This window comes from Lissotriton helveticus, chromosome 9, assembly GCF_964261635.1.
Source record: "Lissotriton helveticus chromosome 9, aLisHel1.1, whole genome shotgun sequence".
Lineage (NCBI taxonomy): Eukaryota > Metazoa > Chordata > Amphibia > Caudata > Salamandridae > Lissotriton > Lissotriton helveticus.
This window is the reverse complement of record NC_136070.1, coordinates 827,732,208-827,750,432: the sequence shown is the minus strand read 5'-3', so window position 1 is coordinate 827,750,432 and position 18,225 is coordinate 827,732,208. Positions and strand designations below refer to the sequence as shown.

The following is an 18,225-nucleotide window of genomic DNA, read 5'->3' as shown; positions in this document are numbered from 1 at the left end:
TATGTGTATATATATGTATGTATATATATATGTATATGTGTATATATATATGTGTGTATATGTATATGTATGTATATATATATGTATATGTGTATATATAGATGTATGTATATATATATGTGTATATGTATGTATGTATGTATATGTATGTATGTATATATGTATGTATATATGTATGTATATATATGTATGTATGTATATATATATTCACTGAAAAAACCATTGGTTATAGACCATATATAGTTAGGAATTAGCATTTACAAAACCTTGAAAATTCACTGAAAAAACCATAGGTTATAGACCATATATAGTTAGGAATTCGCATTTACAAAACCTTATTTTACTCACACAAAACCATTGAAATTCCATATATAGTTAGTTGTACTAACTATATATCGCGCACCCGCAATCCACTGCTGATGATGTCACATATTACATCATTCATCACATGGTCAGTGACATCACTGATGACATCACTGATGACATCTCAAATGACATCACTGATGACATCACTGATGACATCTCAAATGACATCACTGATGACATCACTGATGACATCTCAAATGACATCACTGATGACATCTCAAATTACATCACTGATGACATCTCAAATGACATCACTGATGACATCACTGATGACATCTGATTTGACATTACTGATCACATCACTGATGACATCATTCATGTGATAATACGATGAACCTCTTCAGACTCTAATATAACCTTACATACACTCAGTGTAAACAGACACTCATAGACTGTCACTCATCCATGGAGTTACTGAGACACTTAGTCAGTCATGCAAAGAATCAATCACACCTCCATTTCCTCAACTATACAGTTATACACACCTTACTTATTCAAACATATACTAAAACATATTTACTCACTTATACAATCCTGGATACAAGTTCACAATGATCCATACAGCCATTCACACATTCACTGGCTCTTATGCACAGTTATTTATATATGTCAACTCTCACATGTACTGTATTTTACATATGTACTTACTTTAACATGTAGCACTGAGATATCCATTCACTCACCAATACACTCATGCACACAGTCAACTGCCCATACAGCTGTTTCCACATGCACTTTTGAACCCATACATCTAGTCAATCAACTGCTCACACATCTATGCAGAGAGTCATACACCTCCCAGCCACCCACACACACACTCAGTCTCCCATACACATGCTTGGGCAACCAATCAATAACCCATATAGTTAATTATATAGCTACTGATCAACACATGCAGCAGTTTACAGAACAACAGACATAATGATGCACAAATTAAGACAGTTTAGTCACTAACCCATGCACTCAGTGAGACACATTTAATCAGTCACTCATACAGTCAGTCATGCCCCTACTAAATCCTTCATCAAAACACTTATACATCCACTCATTCTTCAATATGTAAGACATATTTTAACTTTACATAATTATAGAGTCATTGGATGTAGTCATCAGTGATGTCATCAGTGATGTCATTTGAGATGTCATCAGTGATGTCATCAGTGATGTCACTGACCATGTGATGAATGATGTAATATGTGACATCATCAGCAGTGGATTGCGGGTGCGCGATATATAGTTAGTACAACTAACTATATATGGAATTTCAATGGTTTTGTGTGAGTAAAATAAGGTTTTGTAAATGCGAATTCCTAACTATATATGGTCTATAACCTATGGTTTTTTCAGTGAATTTTCAAGGTTTTGTAAATGCTAATTCCTAACTATATATGGTCTATAACCAATGGTTTTTTCAGTGAATTTTCAAGGTTTTGTAAATGCTAATTCCTAACTATATATGGTCTATAACCTATGGTTTTTTCAGTGAATATATATATATACATACATATATAAACATATATCATCTGTATATCTATATAAATACAAACATAAATGCATGCATACATATACTTATATGCATACAGATGCATGTTATTTACATGAAAGTTGAAAAAACACTAATAAAAGCAAAGCTAAAAAGCCACCTCATTACAAACAGAATGGCTTTAACTTAAACGAGGGTGAGATCTATTGCATTTTCAATGCTTGTTTACTTTGGTTCCATCAAGAAGGCATTCAGATGTGTCACACATTTGCCATAAATTCTGAATGTTAGCACTCTAGTTGCACATTAGATCACTGTAGTAAAGCTACTGCTCACCAGGGACGTCTGCTGCTGGTATTCAAAGTGCATGTTTCAGTCTGCATGTCAGAATTTTTTTTAATGAAATTGAAGAGGGTTTGAGAAGTCACTCAAAATGTGCCCTAATTTTTCTTTCTGCAGCACTAATCATAATTCATATGGCAAAATATACCCCCTCATTTTGTTCCTTTTTAAATTAAATGTTTTAAGAGTTACCACTTTATTCCAATCAAGATGGCTTCAGGTGTGCCATACCTTTGTAATAAGTAGGACTGTTAGCGCTCTAGTTGTTCTTTAGAACTCTCTGGGACATTCTGTCATTGGGCTATACTTGGGCTACATCTGGGTGATATTTGGGCTACATTTGGGCTCTTTTGTCTCTGGTGGCCATTTTGGGAGACTGCATGTCAGAATTTTTTTATGAAATAGAAGAGGATTTGAAAAGTCACTCAAAATGTGCCCTAATTTTTTTCTTTCTGCAGCACTAATAATACCTTCTATTGCATAATATACCCTCTCATTTTGTTCCTTTTTAAATTAAATGTTTTAAGAGTTACCACTTTATTCCCATCACGATGGCTCCAGGTGTGCTATACCTTTGTAATAAGTAGGACTGTTAGCGCTCTAGTTGTTCTTTAGAACACTCTGGGACATTCTGTCATTGGGCTATACTTGGGCTACATCTGGGTGATATTTGGGCTACATTTGGGCTCTTTTGTCTCTGGTGGCCATTTTGGGAGACTGCATGTCAGAATGTTTTAATGAAATAGAAAAGGATTTGAGAAGTCACTCAAAATGTGCCCTAATTTTTCATTCTGCAGCACTAATCATACTTTCTATGGCAAAATATACCCCCTCATGTTGTTTCTTTATAAATTAAATGTTTTAAGAGTTACCACTTTATTCCAATCAAGATGGCTTCAGGTGTGCCATACCTTTGTAATAAGTAGGACTGTTAGCGCTCTAGTTGTTCTTTAGAACACTCTAGGAGGCTGCAGTAGAACACAAAGGAATCAACTGACAGTCTCTGTCCTTGTTGGATGTACATGTTTTACTGACAATGTCAGACTTCATTTTCACATGACTGAGAAAGATAATGTGAATTTACAGAAAATATGCTTTCAGTTTAGCTTATAGATCCCCTTCCAAACCACTGTGGGAAAATCATGAGATATTAGTTTTCTTTCAAACAATATTCATGATATCACAGCAGAAGGTTTTTTCACATGGTAAAATCACCTTAGAACCCACCACAATTCCTAAAACGAGTATGGTACCATCAACAAATGATTTATAATGTAACTAAAGTCCTAAAACCCTCTATTAACTACAATGCTTTTTAATGAGGTGCTATCATGTATATTGGTCCCAAGATGGCTGCCAACACTTCTTGGATGAAGTGCTGACAGCCAATCAGATCAGATGTGTGGTTAGGCTCCGCCCAGATATATATCTTTTTTTGAACCTAAATTACTCAAAATCCACTGGAGCACATATATTGAGACCTACAAAAGGCACATCGGGCTAACAGTCCCTACAATTTTGCCAAGTTTCGTGCAAATCCATTCAGCCGTTCGGGCTAAAAGTGAGGCCAACCGCCCTATGGAAAACTCAATGTTAAAAACACGTTTTGGGACCCCCCTTTTTTCTCGACCCCCCCTGGACGAACCCCCCCCCAATTTTCAGGGGCTGCTCAGAAACAAAATGTTCCATTTTCCTGAAAATTTCAGCCAATTCCGTCCACAAACGCCAAAGTTATTAGACATAGAATTTTCAAAAATCCCATAGAGAAAAAATCCTAACTATATATACCTACTGGCGACCGCCAGTAGGTAATATATATATGTATATATGTGTATATATATGTATGTGTATATATGTGTATATATATGTATGTATATATATATGTATAATTGTGTATATATATGTATATATATATATAACCGATAGTTACTCCTTCTGGATCCCCACGACCCAAGAAAGGTGGCGTGCGCGCCGGCAGAGTTGCTCCGGTATTTGTCACCAAACATCCAAAGTTAATGCACGCTCTCAGGACAAAAGAGAAAAAGTTGCCAAGTTCAGAAAGTGCTGTTTATTCACAACGCGTTTCACCAAAAAATGGCTTGATCACGTGATCAAGCCCTTTTTTGGTGAAACGCGTTGTGAATAAACAGCACTTTCTGAACTTGGCAACTTTTTCTCTTTTGTCCTGAGAGCGTGCATTAACTTTGGATGTTTGGTGACATGTATATACATATGTATATATATATGTGTATGTATATATATGTGTATGTATATATATGTGTATGTATATATATGTGTATATATATGTATATGTGTATATATATATAAGTGTATATATATATATGTGTATATATATATATTTATATAAGTATTTTATATATGCTCCGAGGTCCCCGCAGGTGGGTGGGACTATTCAGTGCTTATGACTTTAATGAGAATACCCCTGGAGGAGAACTAAGATTACAGATAAGTAACTTATCCATACTCTACCACAAACTTGCAGATATTCTATCTTCCTTATTACAAGTGTATTATATCATATGACACTTAAATTACAGTATGGGGATATCCATCACTTTTTTAACAGAATAGCCTAGCCGCCAAACTCAAATTCAGTCCTTTATTCAGTCTTCTGGCAACTTAAAATTCATTCTACAGTGTGCTAGACTCTATGAAAACTACAGAATTCAAGCCATGGCAGCACTGCTGGAAGCAGATGTCAGTTGATGACCCACACAACGTGCATTTCTGATGCTGGGGTTCCTTTCACAACACAGAAATGTGCAAAAAATATGCTGTCATCAACAAAAGGCGAAGCAGTACTAGGAGGCGAAACTGTTAAGTCACTGAACATAAGAAGCAGCTGCGGTCAAAAACGAGGTCCTGCTCCAAGGTGCGGGCTGATTGAGATCTTGTTCAACTAATCAATTTAAAAACAAAAATGAGATCCTTCAACCCGACCCAACTTCTGAGCCACTATTAACATTCAACGAGTCTCTCACGGATACTGTCATGGCCACTGGTCAACGATGCTCTTGGGCCCTTCAGTCAGTCAGCATGTAGCCAAGCAACAGAGACTGGCCCCTAGTGATACTGATTATGTTTTTTATTAATAAATCATTCTACACACAAATGCCCTGTGGGGCAGCCATCAGCAAGTAAAGTAATTCTTCATTGCTTTCCAACCAACTCTCTAAACAGAGTCTAAACGTATCGATGCCTTTGGAAAGAGAATTTTCTCTACCGCTAGTTTTTCGTTAAGATTCTTGATTGTTCTGTGCTTTGTGGGCAGGTACTCTCATGGTCGGGTTGGCATATACCGCAATCAGGCAGTGACAGAAGTCCTGGTCTGACAGGTCAGTGTGTTGGACTGTTTTTATTTATTTATTTTTTTACTGTTTTTGGGTCGGTTTTATGGTCTGGTGGGCCAGGTTTTTCTCTAGTATCACTACAAACATTGCATGCAGCAAGCATAAATACATAGTCACCCATGTCTTTGCAAAGCACATATACAACTTGTCTCTACACGTTCCAAAGTGCTCTGATTTGCAAATGTGGGCCACTTTTACTTTAGGGCCTTGCTCTATTTTTTGTCCCCATCCAGCCCCCATCCAGCCCTGGGTACACTCATGCTTCATGGGGCATACCCAGTTAGATTTGCCAGCTGGCCTGGACAACCTCAGAGCGCCAGTGGCTCAAACTTGTAGGAAAGAGGGTTTCTGTTGCAGTAACCCCTCACTTTTTGCCAGACTACTGGTGCACTTTGACTTGATGTGCCCTGGGTCCCTGCCAATCATGGTCCCAAGGCCTGTGTTCTTTCCCCAAAGCTAACCCAATTGGCATCTCCAGCCACAGGTCAACCCCTGATAAATGGTACCACAGGTACCCAGGGCACTGTGACCAGGTAAGACCTCTAAGGGCTGCAGCACTTATTGTGCCACCCTTAGAGGCCTTGTACCTTGACACACACACACTACTTTTGCAGGCTTCGTGTTTAGCTGGGTGCACTATACCAGCGATGAGGGTACAGGTCCATGAGCCCCTACCTTCAGTGTCTAAATCCATGCTTAGACATTGTAAGTTCAGTGCTGCCATTAAGAGTATATGGTGCTGGGAGTTTGTCATTACGAACTCCACAGCACCATCATGGCTACACTGAAAACTGAGAAGTTTGGTATCCAACTTCTCAGCACATTAAACCCACACTGATGCCAGTGTGGGATTTAATGAAAAATGCACACAGAGGGCATCTTAGAGATGCCCCCTAAAAACTAACCTACCACTAGTGTCCAGGCTGAGTGGCTGCTTTTAGCAGCCACCACCAGACATGTTTCTGGACCCCTGGGTCGAGAACTTGCTGCTTTCTGGGGCCTGAAACAATGCACATCCTAGCACGAGGTGCCAAGCCTTCTCCCCCAGGATGGCCATGTTCACGAAGGGGAAGCTTCAAAGGCTTGCCGCCTTTGTGAGCATCACCAGGCCACTTGCTGCTCTCAGCAACTGCTTCTGACCCCCACTTTGGGCGGGAGAATCAACGGGAAAACCAAGTGAAGAATAGAGGTGTGTCCACCTCTGCCAACTCCACCCCTCAGGTATGGGAGGCGAGGTGAAGCACAACTCTCAGTCCACGCCATCTTGCAGATGGGGAGACTCAGCCAACCAGGGACAGGCTCATGCCCCCCTCCCACTGGAGGGTGGCATAATAGGGGGTGTACTCACCCCAGGGTTGGGGCCCATTGGTCACTGCCTTTTACCTACCTGTAACGCCCCTAAATCTAGTATTTAGGGGCTCCCCTGAACCTTTCTTCCTCAGACAAGAAGAAAATACAAGAAGGACCGAACAGTTGTACAGCAGCTAACAAGAGGAAGTTGCCCACTGACCTGGCCCCAACCCTACCGGTCTGTCTCCCCCTTGAACCAGCTCCTGCGAAATCCCGGTGTGTCCTGCAGCCAGAAACCTCGAAAACCCCAGAGGACCTGCCTGCCTTCAACCTCAAAGACTTTGTCTCCCGTGAACACCGGATTTGTTCATCTGCTACCTCTGGCCACGAATCCACTCCACTCTGCACCCGCTGTCCACGGCCTGAACTCGAGTGGGCAAACACCAGGAGGACGTCACCCTGGCGATCCTTACCCGAGATCCGGCGCCCCCTGACCTGCCTCAAGCCTCCTGCCGACATCTTCCGTCTGAATCCAGAAGGCCCCCCCAACCGCAGCCAGGAGCTGGTAAGAAGATCAGATCTCGAAAGGCACCCCTGCACCCGATGGCCCACGGCCTTGTGTGCCCAAACCGATGATGCCTAACAAACCCCTAACTTCCCAACATACCTCTCGAAGTGGTGGTCGCACTCAGAAGACCTTCCCAATCCCAAGCCTTTGCAAACCGGAGGTTCCCAATTGAAAACAACAGGGTGCCAGGCGTCGAAACAGTACATTGCCCCCAGCCGCCCTGGTGCCGCGGAGGGTGCACCTATGGTGCTACTTTGTTTCCTCATTTTTCCTGAGCTAAAGTCCAGGAGCTTTGCTCCCACAACCAAGTGGCCTGCTAGTCAGCAGCCACCAACCGCAGGCCCCCTACGCCCCATTGGACAACATTGGGCCTCAGCACTCTGCACCTGGCTGCCCTAGTGCTGCTGAGAGAGTAACAATAGTGCTTCCTTGATCCTGGGGGACCCCTGAGTCTACCCCCAGAACCTCAACTCCCACTACCAAATACTTACCTCAAACCCAATAACAGTATTATCCTCCATAGGATAACAGTGACTGTTTTTCTGTGAAATTTGTTTACATGTGGAGTTTGAAAACCTGCAGAAATTCTTTAAAATTTCACTAACTAAAAAAAACGATTTTATTTACCTGTTTACAGGAAATTTCCCAGAGTAGTATCCAAGTATACTACTCTGAGTAAGAAAAGTAATCTCAAGAGTAGCTTACCTGTAATTTTACTGAAAAGCCTACTCAAGTCTATGTACTGTATTTACAAAGTATTGCATTTCTCTGAAACCATACTGTAAGTCAAAAAAAGTGCATTTACCATTACAAATCCAAACTGTATATTTACTGCAAAGTACTTATCGCTTAACTGTGCCAGGCTTGCTTGGTTCTAGAAAATAAAATAACTTAAAACATATTTGTATACGAAAACAATTGGTCTGAAGTTCAGTCTTGAGTGTGTGAATAAATTTGCTGACTGAGTGTGTACAACAAGTGCTTAACCCTGTCCTGAGTAGGATGCTATCTAACTTTACCTCTGCCTACCTTTGGGTTCCACTGGACTCTGTGCACACTATACCTCACTTTGGTGTAGTATATAGAGAGCCAGCTTCCTATACTGCTTTCCTATAACTGCTCCTCCCTTTCTGCAGCAGCTGCCAAGCTTTTTTAACTTGCCTACACCCATGGGTATGAAGGTGTATATAAAATTTCCTCCCCATTTGAAAATCTATCCATTGTGTTGGATAGTTCTTGGAAGTATTCAATGGGACTACACCCTGCCCATTATTTCTTCCCTGCTTTTTATTCCGCTCCACTCAAAAGATTTTTGGCAGATCACACCGGTATTGTGATGCAAGAAAACAGTCGCCATGTGGCCTTGTGAGTTTGTGCCAGATTGAAAGAGAGGAGATGGGACTAGTCATGCTACTCCTCATAACAATGAAGAACAGGGGCCTTAAGCCTATGCTAGACATCTGTGCAGTGAAAATCTTTTTGCAGGAAGACAAATTCGGAATGCTCCCCCTGTCTCGGATTCTGAGTGGATTCTGTCCCTGAAATTGTTTGACATGTATTTTTATATACGTGTCCTGCAGTGCCACAAGAATTACCTATGGTTCACAGTGGGTTTGGAACAAATCCAGGTTGTGGTGCTCCCCTTCATCCTTACCTCAGCCAATTGGCAGAAGGTAGCGAAAGCCCCGATGGCCACCTAGACTTCGGAACACTTGACAACCGAAGTTCGCCACAAACCGAAAGAGCTGCTCGCGTCCCGGCCACGTAGGGAGACCTTTCAAACTTCCAGCTCCCACTGTGACAATAATGACGGGCGCATACCGCAAAGGCTTGGGAGCACGCATGCACAATCTGAAGGTCAGAATTTTCTGGAGCCCTATGGATTCCGTGAAACCCACAAACTATCTGGAACTAAAGACTGTCTTCCTAGCGTTGAAAGCATTTCAGACGCACAGGAGGGGGCAGACAGTGCTTATCCCAATGGACAAACCAACAACTATGTTCTATCTCAACAGAGCTGTTCCCACTGTTGAAACTAGTGGAGCAGATATGGAAATGGGTGATCCAACGGAACATGACCATAGTAACAATACACCTTCCAGGGAAGCAGAACACAGAGGCAGACCAATTGAGCAGACAAGAAAATACTTCCCACAAATGGGAGATAAAGCAGGATGTACAGGACAGCATGCTCAGGCATATGGGAAAACCTAGCATAGACCTATTCGCAACTCTAGAAAATGCAAAACGCCATCAGGTGTCCACGTTCCCCCACCACCAGTCTGAGGGAAGTGCCCTGCCCATAGACTGGTCAGGGAGATTTGCCTATGGCTGCCTTTCCACCGATTTCTCTGATCCCAAGAGTACAGGATAATGCCAAACAACCTAGTACAACACTCATGCTCATCGCATTGCAGTGGGCCGGACAGACAGGGTATTAGGATCTACTAGAGTTGTCCAGGGGGCAAATCAAAGCTACCCAGGACGTGTTAACCATGCAGAACAGAGGAGTGTGTCACCCAGAAACAGCCACACTCAATCTATCAGCGTGGCTCTTGAATATCTAGAGTTTGGACACCTACAGCTGCCACTCAGGACAATGGAAATCCTGAAGCAAGCTAGAAAACCAAGCATAGGAAGTTTTAAACGGCCAAGTGTATTAGATACATACACTGGTGCAGAGACCACCAAAAACTAGAGAACAGGTCAGAGCATGGTATGTTGCTAATGTACCTCATTCACCTACTGGACCAGCGGCCTCACCTGCGCATTGCTAAAGTTTCACCTGGCTGCCATAGTCACATACACCAGAGGAGCAAGATGGAACTGTCTCTTCACACTACCAGTAGTGAAAAGATTCCTGAAAGGATGAAAGTGAGCTGCGCCACCTAAGGCAAACCCGGCACCAATGTGGTATCTTACACTGTATTCACGCAATTGATGACAGAAGTATTTGAGCCAATGCACAAGACAGTTGAAATTCTTAACCTTAAAGACATCGTTCCTAATGGCGATCATGTCTGAACACAAAGTCAGTGAACTACAAGTGCTCATAATCAAGGAACTATACTTTGAAATCCACAAGGACAAAGTTGTCCTACGAACAAAGCCACATGCCCTACCAAAGGAGGTATTGCAATTCCACATCAGCCAAAGCATCCAACTACCAGACTTTTTTCAGGACCCAAGATCACAGACCGAAAGGGTACTGCACACTCTGGATGTGCGAAGAGCACTCATGTACTACCTACAAGAGACAAAGCAGTCCACAAAGGGAACCAACTCTTCACATTTTTTTTGCCATGGCAAGCAAGGATACACCAGTATCTAAGGGAACGATTGCATAGTGGATAGTGGAATATAGCCAAACCTGGTACACAAGAACAGAAATAAACCTTACCCTCGGAGCACACTCAACCAGCAGAAAGGGTGCAACCCTAGCGTTCCTAGGAAACTTTCCGATTGGCAACATCTGTATGGCCACAATTTGATCATCCTCGCACACCTTCACAAAACACTACTGTGTGGCTATCTAGATAAATGAGGAAGTACAGGTGGGACAGAAAATAGTGTAGCATCTGTTTGCTAACTCATCCACATTTATGCCCATCATCCCAAAGGAAAGAAACACAGCTACGTAATCAGATGTACAGCATGTGAATCCAGAAAAGGATTCATGCTTCAAAACAAAATGGTTACTTACCAGTAGAAGTAGTTATGCAGCCTGGAGAGTTTCATGGATTCACATGCAACCCACCTGCTGCCATGGAATTGGGGATAAAAGCAAACAGATGAGGTGAACAGCACTTCAAGACAAGGGGGGAAGTTCCAAACAGACATAGTGGGGGAAAACAAAATTCTCCAGATAGCGACAACGAATAGTAACTTTTGGAAGTACTTTCATAGGTCATGTCAAGGATACAGATGGCCCACGACAGTACGGAAAATAAAAAGGATTGAGAGAAGGATATGATGCGATTCTAAATAGAACAGACGTAGTGGGGGAAAAAAAGATTCTCAAGTTAGCGACAATGAACATTAATTTCCGGGAGTGCCTTCCTAGGTCACACAGGGGATGCAGGTGGCCCACACCAAAAAGAAAGCGGAAAGGACATGACACAATTCTGGACCCAACAAGTAGGTGACAGAATAGATGCACAGCATGTGATTCCAGAAAACTCTTAAGTCTGCAGAACTAGTCCAACTGGTAAGTTACAATTTCATTGCTTACCTTCAGAAACACTCTTTCTAGTTGATACTCTAGTTCAAGATCAGTTGCTTTAATTCCTGCACTAACTTTGACTACACCAGCTTCCCATCATTGTCTACCTTATATTCTTATGGGCTCAAAGAGAACTGAGCAAAAAAAAAAAAGAAAGTTACGTGCCAATTATAACTCTACAACTGCAGGTCCTAAGAGTCCCCTATGAAGTCTTGGTAGTAAAAAAGCTAACTTGCCATATTCAGAACTGATGGTGATGTTCACAGGTACATCAAGTAGCACAGCAGAATATGGGAGAGAAGCAGTCTCTGCCTTCTGGTCCCAGACATTTTCGCCTTTGAAGCCAAACATTTTGATATGACACCTGTTGTCTCGAGGTTTCTAGTAGCTGGAACTAGATTTTCCTCCAGTCCAAGAGTATATAAAGCAATCTCCAGTTTTAATATATTTCCTATTTATATATTCATGCAACAGCCACCCTGCTTTCCTTTTTAGAATGACCCTGTGTACATAACGGAAAGTGACATACCTACAGTTTGCAACTCTTGGCCTCCTGATGTCATGAACATTGGTCTTTTTTTTATCAGCTTACAGTATGTAGTGACAAAAGCTATGTCTGCAAAACTTGCAAGATCATCTGACAGGAAAAATACCAGATTTCCACTTCTTGGTTATTATCTTGATTAAGTGGAGTGGTGTGGCTCACTGGTTAGAGGCGGCAGACCCAGAAGCAGAGAACGGCCCAGGACCAGGGTTCAATTCCCGACGCGGCAGGGTCGTGGACCAGGGTCAGCGGGCTCGACAATTCTCGCCTTGGTGCTTACTCTAACAAGGGATCACACTCGGCAACTCTGGGCATTAAGCTTGCCTCATCTCTACAATGGCCCCCCACAGACGCTGGGGATGCCTGGTTTCATCCTTGGAGATACCCAGAAGGGACCATCTCACAGGGAAAGCCAGGACGCGGTCCCCAGCGCTGGGACGCTTACGGGCAGCCGTGCGCTTTACAAATCCAACACATTTACATTTACATTTATTGGTTCCATATTGAACAGTTGATGTTTGTTCTGTTTGTTGTGTCCTGGGCTGTTAAAAACAGATACCCAGATGGACATTTTGTCACAGGTGTTAGTAACTAACTATATCAATGTTTGGAATCGAAAAGACAGCAGTTCAAGAGGAAGTGTGATTATTTGCATCTGTTTGTGGACATTTTGGGCGTCTTGATCAACCTAATATTTTTGTTTGCTGGAAGACCTATCCATCGTATTGCTTATGTAAGGAGAATATCTGGGAAACGGTAATTAGCTGGTGATGCTGGAGTTTGTATTCAAGACTGTGTCAAGAAAAGGGGGTAATGATTTGGTGGAATGACAACCGATGCTCACCTACTCTTCTGGGTACCTAGGGTCTTTGGGATCAAACTCTATATCCTTCTTGAGATTACATCTTTCCTTCTGATAGACTGGAACAAAAAAGATGCCCTTCTGTTGAGTAAGTTACAGAACATTTTTTTCAATTTGGGCAGGTGTGCTTTATCATTTTCAGACCTCTTGGAATGATATGGCACTTTAAGGCTTCTTGTAAATATAACACTGGCTTTTAAACTTCTCTTAGGAGCCACAGAGATTCTTCTAAGTATTCGTGTTACAGTTCATCTCTCTGTACCAGGATCTCTTTTCTCTGTGACATTGTAGCATTCCTAGCTCCTGCTTGTCTGATCTTCTATTGTTTTTTTTTTTTTAGGCCATGATTGCTCCCTGCGCTTGTGGAACCTGGAGAACAGGACATGTGTCCAGGAGATAACTGCTCACCGCAAAAAGCATGAGGAAGCCATTCATGACGTGGCATTTCATCCTAGCAAGGCGCTCATTGCCAGCGCAGGAGCTGATGCCCTAGCCAAGGTGTTTGTATGATGTCTTGCTTGCAGAGCATAAAGGAGGCTAGGGGTGGCGAAGGACTATGCCCACTCTTTCTCATCCTGCGTATGGTTAGCCTGACCACTACTGTAAAGCCCTGCAGCGCCTCTACTTGCCGCTAAAGTGGCTGATGGTGCTTGTTTAGTGGTGCTATGTCCTCCACTCAAAAGAGAGTGGCAGCCCCCTTTTCTAGAGCCCAGGATTCACCGCACACAACAGACCTAATACCTTGCCGTCTTTGCCCATCAAGGAGTCACTGGTATCGGTGTTATTACTTTGGCAAGGAGAGTGCTGACAAATATGGCTCTTCTCTTGTGCAGTATGTGTGCTTTGCTCCTTTGGAACTGTAGAGCCTAATTTCTCACCTCCTGTTAGCACAGGGAGCCTTGCCACTGCCAACGTAATTTGGAGGTGGTTGGCTTGAGGATTGTTACAGAAAGGGTGGTGGAAAATGTTTTTCTGCTATTAGCATTTAAATGTGATTGGACTACTAACTTTCCACTATGGTGAGAACAGAACAATGGAAAAATTATTCCATAATGCTACGATTGTGGACCGCAGAGCCGCCATACTCCATCCTTGTAACCTGCAAGCACTGGACTCTCAGCTAGTCTCCTACACTCTTGATTCTCCAAAGACAATCCTTGCAGCAGTTTTGGGAGTCACTGGTAAGAGTGTTTGTAGGTAGTACATGGGGGTCTATAATCATTGGAGCTAGAAGGAGCATTCTGCCATTGAAAAGGGCTTGTCAATCTTAGAGTCAATGTTGCTTGTTGACTAGATTGTATTACTATCTGAAAGAGTATGCAGAGATAGGACAAAACATTTTTTTTGTCAAAGAAGAGCAGTGAAGCAAAGGAGTGTAGGACTAATTAAAGACAGTACTGATGCACAGTGTTGCTGACAGACTGATCAAGGAGAGCAGTAACTAAACGAGTTTAACTCTACAATAGTGAGAGAGCCATAGCCAGTGTCATTGTCCTACAGGAAGATGGGAATGTGCATTTGCACTGTACAGGGAGCATAAATGGGCATAGTCACTATCTGAAGAGGAGAGTATGTACACAAGGTTAAAAGGCAAGGATGAAAGGCAGTGTGGTGCCAAAGAGGCAGGGGTAATAGCTGTCCATAGGAGACAGAGGGAGTTGGTTTTTGGCAAGTTTAGATTTCATATGACAGTGCCAGTGAACAAACAATGTTAAAGGAGGAGGAGAGATTTTCTTTATCCGGAATGAGACATTGGCATGGTTTGTTGGTCACTGTAGATATGGGAGACGGTGCCAATGGCCAGAGGAGGAGTGGTCTGTTCCAGTACTGGAAGGAGATGACAAGGGGTCACTGTAATTAGATGAAAGATAAATTGAGGTTCGGTCACTGCAAAGGATTGAAAGTGAAAAGCGAGTACATGGCCCAAAGGAGTTGTTGAGAATTGTTAATGGCCATAGCAGAGAGGGGCACAATGCCTCTGGCCAGAAGAGAGAAAAGGATCGTCAGCAGCCGAAGGAGAGAGGAGCATTGGTTATAAAGCAAAGAAGAGGGATCTGTATGATCAAAAAAAAGAAGAGTTTTGCCAAATTAAAGATGCAGCATGGTTTCTTACCAAATAAAAGAGAGAGCACAGTAACATGACCAAAGATTTTGTTGAGTGGCTATGGGGAAAGGGAGATTGTCAGCGGCAAAGGAAGAGATGGATAATTGTGGTAATTGACCATCAGTGTAATGAAGAAACCTTGTCAGTGGTCAGTGGAGAGAGAAGGAGATGGAGACTGTTTAAATGGTCAGTGTCAGGAAAAGGGCATTTTGATAGCTAGGCTAATGTGGCAGTGGCAGGAATGTAATGGGGGAAGTGGAACATTTCTAAATTGTGCCGTTATGTTGCTGTGGAGAGATAGCAGGCATTTTCACTGACAGAGTAGAGCCAGAACGTTATGATCGATAATAGGAATGGGCACTGTGACTAGCCTGATGATGATGATGAGTGGAAGTGGTGCTACAGTGAAGTATAATGATGTTATGTTTGAATGCGACAACCGTGAAGATTGTGTTTTGTTAGTATCAGTGTGGTTTGTGGTACAGTACTCACTGGGGGTGAAACACTTCGGTGGCCTGCATGACCTTCCAAGATTTAGACTTCAATATGCACCTAAATTAAGAGCATCAAAAGATTCATTCTCTAGTTTAAGGGACTGAGGATGAGCAGGGTCATGCTGAAAGCTGCATAGTTAATGAATGGGAGTGAGAAAAGTGGTGTTTACTCGTAAAAAGGTGAGAGACTCCAACGCTGTGAGGAACACCAGTTACTGGCAAAGGAAAGGTTTGTGGAGAGGCACAGTGTACTTGGTAGAATGAAGACATGTTATGTGACTGGAGTCACTGAGGGACGAGTTTAAGGAGGGACTTGCTGACAAGAATTTCAGCGAAGTGTGTGTCACTGACAAGTGCATCGGGCTATCACTAACTGATGTTGTGTCCAGAGCCAGCATGAGTGACGGTAAAGAGCGGCTAAAAGGAATAGTTAGTGCAGAGGCTGCACCATGGGTGCAAGCGTTACAAACTAGAAAGTGGCAAGGATTGTAGAGCAGAGAAGACTAGTCCTGCAGTAGTTCTATTTTTGAGCATCACTTTTTATGTGAAGCTTGAATAGCACCAGTCCTGGAAGTGCTAAGGAAGTTTAATAGTGTCAGCCTGCAAGGTGAGTCATCCTAGTGTGTTGATATCACCAACTGAAGAATTTCACCATGACATTACATAGGGGTTATAGCATTGAGTTAACAGGCCTTAAGCAATTTAAAGTGTGAATGTGGCTAAGGGAGATCAGAGCTGCTGTTAGGTAGAAGTGAGTTGCTAAGACTGATAGTGTTAACATTTGAATGTGACATTGGGAATATCATCCTCAAGTGAAGTGTGTGGTTGGTAAGTCTCATTGTGGCTTCTAGTATAGTAGACACTAAGAGGAGGAACACCTTGGTGGCATCCATGACCTTCCAGATTTCCGTGTGCAAGAAAATTAATAGATGGAACTTGTTAAAAGAGGGATTGGTGTTGTGGTGCATTAGATTTGACAAAATGTGGCACCATTCAACAAGTATTAATTAGATGTCTGTGGAATCTGAGATGAAGTGCTAGGGACTGACAATTTTTAAAATCCTAAGTTAATGCAGTATAATTATAAGTTAGATGTTTAAAATATTTGGTTTGGTGAGCAATATCACAGAATTGAAGCAGACCAACTTTATTTTTAAAAATCTAGTGATCATATTTATGTGTGATAGAAGAACACCACCTTACAAAATGCAATGATTTGGTCCTGGATCTTAGGAGAAGCAGGTGAGTCATAAGAATAGCATTATATCCTATATGTAGAATGTGTTGAGTCGGTGTGTGTTGGAATAGAGAGTTAGTATTTGGACTGACTGCTGTGAGAACTCGTCTGAGCTTTAGGGTTTTTTTAAATGTCAAGCCAATACCCCTTTGTAAGTCAGTAAATGGATGATGAAGTTGCTTGGTTAGGCAACACCAGTCAGAAATTTTGGTCAATCAAAGCAGTAATCGTGTAGCTCATGGTAGCAGGATCACAACACAGTCACACAGATTACTAAAGGAGAAATATTACTTTAGAGGAAAAAAACGTCACTGAGGTCAGTTTACTTTTCATGCCTGAGTTACTTGTGCCCTTTTGCAAATTAAGATCCTTGCTAGAGTGGCATATTCATTTTATTTTGACACTAACTTTCATGTTCTAGATTGTTGAAGACTGCTATCCTCCCTTCTTCACACTCCACCTTCTTTCCTGTATTCAAACACACAGGCAATGGTTTTTGAAATTGGAGAGCAAAGGAGATAAAGGGACCGGTTGCTTGGTTTGACACCCACTTTGTGGGCAAAAGCTAGACAATGCTACACTTTGGTGGCTCCCCTGCCTGAAAGACTTGGCCTCCACCAAAACTCAAGCAGGTTTCAACCTCATGTTTTATGTTTGTTTTATAATTCAACATGTATATTATGTAAAATTTGAAAAGACTGAAGGGTAAAAAAGGAGAAAGAAAGCACCCCTGGCCCGGCGGAGACCTGCCACAGCTGAAATGCGGAGGCCACATCTTATCATCACTGTGTGATAGTTTTCATTTGCTGTCTTTAGCAAAAGCCTAGGGGTGAGCAGTTCTGAGGTTTTTAATGCAATTTCACTTTTTTGCTATATTTATTTAATCTTTTTTGTCCTTTTAAGATCATTGAGACTGAATTGTATGTGACAAAGTTTTGCTTCAATAAACAGTTTGGAATAAGATTAAAAGGCATTGCTTTGGTGCATTTGTGACGTTTACTGAAAGAAAATGATTCACTGGAGAGTTCACTGTCTTAGAAGAGTTTACTCCTCTACCCCAGTGCGGTGGTATTTCAGGGCCTGTGCTAAAGGCCAGAGAACATAGCATTCTGTTCCGTTTGTCCTTTGAGCCGAAGTTTACCCAGTAGTAAGATCAGCTCATGTGATGTATATTGATTAGTACCCATTTTGTCTCTGGTTCTTTCATTGCATAATTAAAAGCTAGTTCATTTAGTACTCAGCTGACGTCTTAACCATTATAACTTGGTTTTCTTGATCCTCCTAGTAAAGTTCAAAAAGTGTCCGGTGGCCGAATCATCCAGCACGACCGGTAGTGGTGATA

General features: G+C 42.2%; 1 protein-coding gene across 3 annotated transcripts in view; it reads left to right on the top strand.

Annotated features, from left to right (window-relative positions):
• Positions 1 to 17,852, top strand: part of STRN4 (striatin 4) — a 316,827-nt gene extending 298,975 nt beyond the window's left edge. For all 3 annotated transcript variants that reach the window (XM_078660996.1, XM_078660994.1, XM_078660995.1), the window contains one exon: positions 13,389 to 17,852. In XM_078660996.1, the coding sequence (XP_078517122.1) occupies positions 13,389 to 13,558 (170 nt within the window). In that variant the 3' untranslated portion in view covers positions 13,559 to 17,852. The remainder of the gene's footprint in view (positions 1 to 13,388) is intronic.
• Positions 17,853 to 18,225: the final 373 nt, after the last annotated feature.